The following is a 10785-nucleotide window of genomic DNA, read 5'->3' as shown; positions in this document are numbered from 1 at the left end:
TCTCGGAACAATCTTTCGAATCCTCTATCTCCCCTTTGAGATCAGTAGTCCAAAATTTTAGAACTATTGGTTAAAACAATTCTTTGTTTTAAAACAATGTGTTTTTTTGAAGATTTTAACTCTAGATGTATACCTTTGTCCCTTCTATTGAAAAAGTAATTTCAGGAAATAGGATCTGCTTCTTTCAAAAAAGACATATTTCATTAAAAGAGGAAGAAGTAGTTAACAAATGTATTTAACATAAATAAGAATTTGTTAAATGTAAGAAAGCTAAAAATTTAAAATGGTCTGCACAAGTAGAAATGAGGAATTTCTGTGAACTTATGTTTTCCTCTTATTTCTGTATCATTATGCAAGTAATTTTACAAATAAGTCACTAGAGAATTTTTCTTGTTCTTCATTCATTGAATACAGAATTAATTGTACTATAATGTGAACTATGTTGTAAAAATATTTCTTTCTAATGCATAAATCATTTTGTGCTGCTAATGTAATTCATTGAGAGTCACCAGTCAGGAACTTATTGTGTATGTCTCTTTCCTGCTTCTTAGCAATTCGGAAGACTGCCTTGTAGGATTATTTTGGTGTTTAATTTCACCTTAGAGAGTGGCCAGTGTCTACACAAACACATTCCTGTGGTATTATAAAAAACCAATGTTCACTAAAATTTAATTATAATTCGTTTTTGTTTTCAAAGGCTCTTTGTAAAAATGTTATTACCTTTATATTTCTGAAAATTTCTTAAAACAGTGAACTTTTATGTTGTTGATTTAAAAAGAATAACTTTTGACACACCATAAAAGTTAATATTAATTTATTTTGATATTATTGAATGCATTTTTATGTTCAGTATTGCTGGCACGGTGAAGAGAAAAAGAGTTTAATAAGATGAAAAAAGATGCAGAGAATTGCAAAATAGTTGGAGAAATAGGGCATATACATATTACATAGTGAAATGATACTATATTGAATGTTATACACAAAATAGATTTTACTGTTTGTTCATTCATTCAACAGTGGCCTATTTAATGCATACTATAGTTTAGTAATTGCTTTAACACAGTGTTTTACATTATATGTTGATTGCTATATAAAGTTACTAAATTCTTTTTCACTCATTACTTGTTTAAGGAATATGGTTGTTAACAAAAAGAGTGGCCTGGTGTGGTGGTTCACGCCTGTAATCCTAGCACTCTGGCAAGCTGAGGCTGGTGGATTGCTTGAGCTCAGGAGTTAGATATCAGACTTGAGGAAAAGTGAGACTCTGTTGCTACTGAAAATAGAAAAACTATTTGGGCACTGTGGCAGGTGCCTGTAGTCCCACCTACTCGGGAGACTGAGGCAAGAGCATCACATGAGCCCAAGAGTTTGAGGCTGCTATGAGTTATGACACCACAGCACTCTGTCCAAACACACAAACAAACAAAAAACAAGATCAGCAACAAAACGGAAGGACTGTGTTTTAATTATACTTCATATGCCTTTTGTTCATGGGATTTTCAGAGAGTATGTTTATAATGATTGACATACAGAATTAAACTCATATTATTTCATATTACATTCTTAGAAGTTTATGCATCAATAACTGATAGAAATAAATTTTACATGGAGGATATTATGGTTTTACCCAATTAATTTCTATCTTATTTATAACTCCTAAGCAACATTTTCTCAGATTCTGACTGTTGCTTAAAATTTAAAATCATCTTTCCTTTAAGTATTGAAGAATAAAAGAAATAGAATAAAGCTTAAATATTAGAATGTAGGGTTCTGTGAGACAGTTCTTTATGCCATAGAAAATCAATGACTGATCACCTTCTCAGTGTTGCTCTTCAGTTTTGAGTTATATTTTATTTGGGTAAAACTAGCTAAATTTGCATTTTGTGCTTATGATGTAAAGACAAGATTTAAATTAATTCTAATAGCAGAGGTTCTTAAAATTTAAAATGTTACACTGCTAAACTAATCTCTCCATGAGTGTCATTTTACATGGATAGTATCATAAGACAAGGAATGACAGTTTTAAGACCTGCTTAGCAGAGGGAAAACTAAATTATACAACTTTTATTAAGGCATAAATAAACCTATTATCCATTATTTGGAATACCAATTAGTAGAAAGAACACTGACAATTTTATTTATCAACATTAAACAAAATTATTAATTACAGACCTGATTAATTCTACCAGTAAGCAGGCTATGTTGGATATGCTGAGACCTTAAGTCCATTATGTGAGAGGATGATTACCAAAATCCTGTGGGGAAATCAGTAATTGTAGTTGTAAAATTTTAATTGCCTTGGAATAAGGCAAATTTTATTTTCTTGTTTGAGAATGTAAATAGTATAGCATTAAGGTAACAAGCTTCAGTATTTATACATAGGAAAAGGATTTCTGTTAGATTTTAAAACAGAGATGTGATAAATTTTAAGTGTCATAGCAGTCCATGTGAATGGCATACTGTAAATACAAACAGATTTCTTTAGTTACATTGTTTAGTAAGTGAGCTATTCAGAGAGTATGTTTATAATGATTGACATACAGAATTAAACTCATATTATTTCATATTACATTCTTAGAAGTTTATGCATCAATAACTGATAGAAATAAATTTTACATGGAGGATATTATGGTTTTACCCAATTAATTTCTATCTTATTTATAACTCCTAAGCAACATTCATTTTTTCATATTGAGGAAAAATATTGGAGGGATATTTTTGAATGAATTACTGTAGGTGAATAGGAATTACGTAATTTAAAAAAAGATTTTCATCATATTATGATCAGTAGTGTTGTGAAATGAACAAGAGACCATCACATTTTTTATACCCTTTTTCTTTGTCTTTGAAGATCCGAATTCCAGAGTTTGTGGACATTTACTTATAGGTGCAGCCAAGAATTCTTTTGCAAAACTTATGGATAAAATTAGTCTGGCAATGGAGTGTGTACCTTTGCACAGTAGCAGGAGTATTACATATGTTGAAAAAGATTCCCTGGTTCAGAGGTTGGCCCATGGACTTCATAAAGTAAACACACTGGCCTTGAAATATGGTTTACGTGACCATGTGCCCATTATGGTATGTATGTAATTTTATTTAATAGTGATCTTAGGATGTGTAGATTTAATTTTGAATCAACCTAAATTGTAGTTAAAATTAGTTGTATATGAATATATCTAGATTTTCTTTAGATTTCAAAGATAATCAAACTTTAATGTAATAAAATTTAAATTTTAAAAGTGTCTAAAATATCAAAATGCAAAAGTCATGACATTAGTTCTGAATTTACTGTTTTCTATAAATATACTACAACAGAATTGTATAAGTCATAAAAGCTGTCAATTCTGTTTTTTAGATGTCCAATTTATTTTTTTTCTTCAGATGTTCATTTTATATAAGCCAAATCATTTGGTGAAGTAAAAAATAAAGCTTTCACCTCTAAGATTCACTAATAGCTGGTATTTTTTTTAATATAAATTAAGTTACATTTAATTTGGTAAAATGGTCATTGCTACTTATTTATTAATACATCTGTAGTTACTGCTTGTGAAATTGCACTTGTTTAACAACAGAAAAGCACAGCATCCTTACAGAAGCAAATATTTGGATTTACACAAAGACTGCATGCAGCAGAAGTGGAACGCCGCTCATTGCGCTTAGAGGTCACAGAATTCAAACGAAATGCGAACGAAATGAAAAAGGAGCTAGACAAAGCCCAGGGTCTCCAGATGCAATTAAATGAATTTAAGCAATCTGTAAGTATGTGTGATTTAGGGAACTATTACTTTGGTAGTATCTATTCTTCTTTTACCCTCTTGTTTTGGTTAATTTTCATTATGTTTGATTATTCGATTAATTTGGTCTCATTAATAGGACTTTTTTTTTTAACAGAAAACTTCTTTCCTTAAAAAAAAAAAAAAATTCATGGAGCCTGATGTTGGTGGGGAGGAAAGAGGGATTTCTCCTTTTCTCCTCTTATACTGAATATTTTGAATAAGTTAGATTAGTTAGTATGAAATCCAGTTGCCTTTCCAAAGAAATGTTCAATTAGTCTAACATCCATCAATTATTATTTTAAAAAGCAGAAGGAAGCTGAAAAAGAAAAGCTATATGCCAAATATCGTTAGATCAAGATCAAAATGTATAAATGTGTGAAGCACAATAAAATGAATATATCTATATTCTACTTGCAGTTGGCTTAGTTATAATAATACTGCTGTTTTTATGGGCATGGTGGTGCATGTCTGTAGTCCCATCTACTCAGGAAGCTGAGGGAGGAGGATCACTTGAGCCCTGCCAGGAATTTGAGGTTGTAGGAGCAATAATGACACCACTGTACTCTACCTGGGATGACAGAGTGAGACCCTATCTCAAAAACCAAACAAAACAATTTGCTGTTTTTAAGGTGGATATAGGAACGTGGAGATAAAAGATTACCTTGAAACTTCAAACTGTATACAAATTATAGTAGCTAACATAAAAGCAAATATAAAATTTGTTTCTTAAACCTAACAATAAGCTAATTTTAGTAACCCTTCTTTGGGAAACCCACTTTTGCATGCTTAACTTCAGTTTTAATGTACTTTTAAATGGATCTTTTGGTTAATCTGAAATGTGCGGTTTTAACATTAATAACAGAAGTAGTGGCAGACAGTTCACTCATTAATGGTATGATAATGTAAATTGCTAATGTTAATTATTATTTCCAGTAGATATACTTCCAAAGGGCAAAGAGTCCTATGAATTAGGTGGGTTAAGTAAATTATAAGTTACTCTTAAGCCATAGTTTTCTTTTCAGTGAATATCTGAAGACCCCACAGTTTTTTCCTCACTCTCTTAGTTTTTTGCTCAGAGAAGGATAATTTATGAGCTGCTTCAACATTTTTTTTTTTTGGTTATAAAAGTAATATATAATAGTCACAAAAAATACAAAAAATTATTAAGAAAAAGTTTATATTTCTCTAATCTTACTACCTATCATCAATCACCATTTTAATGTAGATGCATTTTGTTCTCCACATTTTTTTTTGTGTGTATGTGCTTGTGTATGCCTTCATACATAGTTGTAGTTTGAAATAATTTTGCATGTATAGGTTGCATCCTGGTTTCCTAAGTATACATATATATTTACTTAAAGTGCTATAAGTATTTTCCTGTACCACTAATTATTCTTGTACCACTTCAGATAAATATATACTCTTCTATCATATGGATGTACCAAAATTTGACTGGTTCCCTATTCTTTATAAATTGTTTTCTATTTTTTTTCCATTTTACTTAAACAATGAAATACTGTTTATACTTTTAAAAGTAAGTTCTGCTGGAGTAAGTCTCCTTTTGATTAGTTTCCAATTTCATACATGAACTAAATTTGGGATCTTGAATAGTCTGCCAAAATGGATAGAGACAGTTACTGATGCAATTTGAGATTTAGAATATGGTCAATGATACTTAGAGAATGGTTTTCCTGAAAATCGGAAAATTTGTTATATATGTTGCTGCCTGGAATATGCATGGAGAATATTAGATATTCTACACAATTTTGTTTTTTAGACTAACACTAAGGCAATAAGTTATCCCTTTTGATTAGTTTGGAATTGGTCAGAACACAGTTTTTAGAATCTTAAAAGAATGTTAATGTTAAAGGAAAAGTTATGAAGGGTGACAGAATCCTCTTGTAAGGATTGAATCACTGGCTTACAGCACAAGCTAAGAATATGTTTTAGGAAATGCTTAGTGTGAATCACTTCCTATGAAGAAAAAGTTTAGTTTGAATTACTTCCTTAAGTATTCACTAAGTGATTATAAAAAATATCAAATAACTGAGGTATATAATTTTTATATCATGGCATATGATTTTAAGTTATAAAGCGATTTATAACATTTAGTTATCATAATGATTATGTATCAAACTGACCCTAACTACTTCATGGGTTGACTTATTTAATCCTTATAATAATTATCTCTCAAATTTGTATTAAATACTATTATTCTTATTTTATAGATGAGGAATATGGGGCACAGAACAGCTAAGTAATTTGCCCAGAGTCATACAGTTAGTCGTGAAAGAGCCTGGGTAGTCTTGCTCCAAAACTCATACTTTTAAACACTGTCATGGTTAATATTTATATCTATCTATGTTAAATAAAAGAATTGTTTTATTAAAAACATAATAGATGGAAAAAAGATGTTATTTTCTTCTAAAAAATTAGGGAATGTACCTGAAACCATTCATTTTTCACTGATAACAGTCAAAATATATTGGAAAAATAAAATACCTGTTTATAATTGGCTTAAAATTATAACATAAATGAAAATATCCTGCCCACCAAAAGCTACTCAGTACTTTTATTGTTTTGGAATACTGTGTTCATCTACTGACAATTGTTCTTTAGGAGCTAACTCCCATGATCTCATGTGCTTTTTGTTTGTTTGTTTATTTATTTATTAGCTTTTTACAACCGCTTTTACATACCACATCTTTCTTGTTCTACATTGCTGTACTTGCTTCATCCTGTTTATTTGCAGATGAGTAAACAGAATTGAGCCAGTCTCTGGGAGGGATGAATAGAGAATAAAGAAGCTAACATTAGCTAAGTTTTTAGATAAATGAGAAATTTTGAAGTTTTGGGAAGAAAACACATAGATTGTTAAAATAAAGGAAATCCTGCATAATGGTGGGGAATTTTACTTTATAGACATTAAATGAATTGAAAAGGACAAAATAGTCTGATAGTGAGGAGTGGTAATTTAAAACAACACAACAAATGAAGAATACAAAAATATCTGTTCACAAGACCCAGTGAATAGAGTGATGTTAAGAAAAATAAATACAAGTGGGAAGTAAATGATGAGTATACCTACCTGTAAGGTGATGTAATAGATATTGGAAACTAAGAAGGGGGGAGTTGGGGTAGTGAGGGATAAAAATTTACCTATTGGGTACAACGTACACTGTGTTGGTGATGGGTACTCTAAAAGCCCTGACTTCATTATTATACAGTTTGTCCATGTAACAAAAAACACCCCATAATCTATTGAGAGAATAATAAAAAAGAGAAATAGAATTTTATATTGTGGCATGTACCAGCGCAGTGCTGAGGATGTCTGTTAGAGTTGATATTTTGAAATTAATGGGTTTGGTTGTAATAGGACAATGTGGAGAGTAAGACAGCTGTTAAGAGGGAGTAAAAATATTAAGTGTTGTTTAAAATATCAGCAGGTGACACTTAGGAGATGAGACAGCTTTTCTGTGTTCCTTGTGGCAATTCTCATTAATTTACATTAACTAAGGTAAATCAGTAGATATCTACTTTTATGCTACACTATTGCCTTTAAACATTTCTTTGGTGTTAGGAAATACATCATATATTACCTTGAAAAAGTAAAGAAGGGCTCTGCACCTGTGGCTCAAGTGGCTAAGGCCCCAGCCACATACACCTAAGGTGGCGGATTCCCGGCCTGCCAAACAACAATCATGGCTGCAACCAAAAAATAGCCTGGCATTGTGGCAGGCACGTGTGGTCCCAGCTACTTGGGAGGCTGAGGCAGGAGACTCGCTTGAGCCCAGGAGTTGGAGGTTGCTGTGAGTTGTGATGCCACAGCACTCTACCCAGGAGGACAGCCTCAGGCTTTGTCTCACAAAAAAGAAGAAGAAAAAGAGGAAAGAAGAGTGAAGTAGCAAGGAGGTAGCAGGCAAGGGAATTGGTACCAAAATAAAGCTGAGTGCTTTATCCTCAGGCATAGTTCCAGCAAAAATCTTTCTCTACATTAACTACATGCTTGCTGCTGTTGGCCCATGAGGAAAATGTGACTATGCACATTTCTATTTTTGTCTTATTTGTCAGAAAACTCAGAGGTAAGGTCGGCATTCAACTACAGTAATTTATATATTCAAGATGCCTAGAATCTATAGGATATTTATTCTTTTCTTTCCCCGTAGATCTTTTGAAATTTCAAAATTTGTATTGCAGTTAATTCTATTAATCCGCCTAAAATTCAACAATGGGAAAGTATAAATCTTAAAATATATGTGTATAATATATAATTTTATACTTTGCGTGTTTAAGTGGCCTACATGGTTCTGGCTTTGCACATACATTTCTCAAGCTACCTACCTTTTGTGAAACATTTTTCTCTGTGCTTCAAGATGTTTCTTTGCTGTGTTTGTTGTAACTAATTTTCATTTGTTTAAATGTTTTGAATAGGAGGTGAAATAAGCATGTCTTACCTTGGATTCCACACCCTTTAATAAATGGCTCTGTCTAGAATTGTAATTAGTTATACCTGAGCAGATTGCTCTGCCTCTAAAGCAGTCATGATATTTTAAAAACTGTGTTATATATTATGGTGTACAATTTTATCAGCAGTTATTTGTATATGTATGAATGTTCTTTTATTCAACAAATATCAAGCATCTACTGAGTGCTGGGCACTCTTTGTGTTGGGTGAAAAAACTAAATGAGGTCTCTGCTCAGTGGACCTATATCTTTACATATGTGTTTGGTGGCAGGGTCTGAAGAGTCAGTTAAAAAAATGAGATGAATTTAGATGATGGCAATGATTGTGAACGTAATAAAACATGACAGAGTGAGTGGGAGTAGGTGAAGCATAGTATGGTAGGATTCACCAAGGAGAGGACATTTGATCAGGGACCTGAAGGATTAAATACACTAAATATAGACATTTAGGTAATAATTTAAGAGTGTAGGAACTTGTTAAAGGTTTTTATTCTGAAAATCATAATCTTTATAAAAAGCGCTCATGTATGAAGATTCATCTATTTAGAATTTGAAATAAATTTTCCAGTATTTTATTTTACTAAAAATGATAACTTATGGATATATGGCTATTGTACTTTAAAAATCAGAGTAATTTTCATCTTGACTTACGCAATTAAGAAGAATAATTGTGTGTTTTAGTCATGTAACAGATGCCTAGAAATGTTTACATTATATACTTTGTTAGCAAATATAGTTCTGAAGAATAAATGATACAACAATACAATTAGCATGTAACTGATTTTCCCCTTCCTTTTGAAGAAACTGATCACTCATGAGAAGTTTGAAAGTGCATGTGAAGAACTAAATAATGCATTACTTCGGGAACAGCAGGCACAAATGCTGTTGAATGAACAAGCACAACAACTGCAGGAATTGAATTATAGACTTGAATTGCACTCCAGTGAGGAAGCTGACAAAAACCAAACTCTTGGAGAAGCTGTTAAGGTAGGAGAACCTCTCTCTCAGACTGGCTTATTTCCTCTTTGTATGACTCTTAGAGGGAAATTATGCATATCTTTTGAATAGGGAATAGATCCCAAGATGTGAAATTTTATTCTTTAATAGTTTATTAAGAATAGCATAAAATTTGGTTCTGAGACCATATTGCAAGCCCACATTCACATGTATTGAAAATATAAAAGTAGGATTTACTTGCTGGTTGAAAGCCAAGTGGGACTCTTTCAAAGTGATGATTTTCTTTTATCTTCCTTCCTTCTTTCTATCTATTTTTGTTTGTTTTTTAAAGAGACAAAGAGTTTCGCTCTGTTTCCCAGGCTGGAGTGTAGTGGCATGATAATAACTCACTGCAACCTGGGACCTCTGGGCTGAAGTGATCCTCCAGCCTCAACCTCCCAGGTAGCTGAGACTATAGGTGTTCACCACCATGCCCTACTAAATTTTTTTTTTTTTTAATACAGGTAGGATCTTACTGTGTCACCCAGGCAGGTCTTGAACTCTTGGCCTTAAGTGATCCTCCTTAAGTGATCAGGTTTAGGTTTCTCTGATTCTTACATAAATGTATATTTGGAGACGAGGGAGGTTTTATTTGCAAAGATTTATTCTCCCTATTTTCTATTTATGGCCAAAATATTTGAAAGGGAAAAGACAAGGTATAATCTAAAAGTTGTCATTTAGAAAATTTTACTAATGGATTTAGGACTATGGTATTTTCTAGAAATGTTGGTTGCAAAATATAATAGAATTCTAGCTTTTGATTATAATATTTGTAGATTTTTCATTAGTGATATTATCTGATTGGTGTATCAGGTATAACTTACAAAAATAATACAAATTTATTTTAATATCTAAATACTATTACTACTACTAATAATATAGCCAAAATTTATTGTGAACTTCTTGTTTTCCAGACACTATGCTATATACTTTATTAACAATTACCTTATGTAATCCTCACACAAACTCAACGGGATTATTAATGTTTTGTAGATGAGAAAACTGAGATAGAGGTTGTGTAACTTGTACTACCATTAATAAGTGATAGATCTAGGAAGTCAGATTTCACACCTGCTTTCCTATCTACTTATTATATATACAGTTGTTATTGATTGACATCATATGTGTGCTAGGCTCTGTGTTACTGCTTCTACATGATTTATTTTATTCTCAACACTATGAAATAGGAACTATTGTTATTATTTCCATTGTTTTTTGAGGCAATTGAGAGAGTTCATTTGACTTTTCAGGGTCTCCTAGCCTATAGATGTTGAAGCTGGGATTTAATTTTTAGAAAAATAAGAAAATATTGAAATCTAAAAGAAGAAAACAAATGAATTTAAAGAGGAAAATATAAATATCCTTAACAAAGAAGAAAAAAATACAGGATATTATTTTTGCAGATATGTCTATTTAATTGAACTATTTGAAATTGCTACTTTCATAAGAGAAAAACAGACAAATGCCAGCAATTTCAAATGAACCTAATACATATATAATTAAGTGAGAATATGCTTAGATATTTCTTTTTCTTTTTTTTTTTTTTTTT

The 10785-nt window shown here is 31.6% G+C and overlaps 1 protein-coding gene across 2 annotated transcripts in view; it reads left to right on the top strand.

Moving 5' to 3' along the window:
- The window catches only part of CCDC171 (coiled-coil domain containing 171), a 402279-nt gene that overhangs the window by 190411 nt on the left and 201083 nt on the right, over positions 1-10785 (top strand). For both annotated transcript variants that reach the window (XM_003782870.3, XM_023509106.1), the window contains exons 19-21: positions 2852-3078; positions 3573-3755; positions 9042-9227. In XM_003782870.3, the coding sequence (XP_003782918.1) occupies positions 2852-3078; positions 3573-3755; positions 9042-9227 (596 nt within the window). The remainder of the gene's footprint in view (positions 1-2851; positions 3079-3572; positions 3756-9041; positions 9228-10785) is intronic.

Source organism: Otolemur garnettii, unplaced genomic scaffold, assembly GCF_000181295.1.
Source record: "Otolemur garnettii isolate 467f Iridium unplaced genomic scaffold, OtoGar3 scaffold00006, whole genome shotgun sequence".
Classification (NCBI taxonomy): Eukaryota; Metazoa; Chordata; class Mammalia; order Primates; family Galagidae; genus Otolemur; species Otolemur garnettii.
This window is presented reverse-complemented; position numbering and strand designations above follow the sequence as displayed.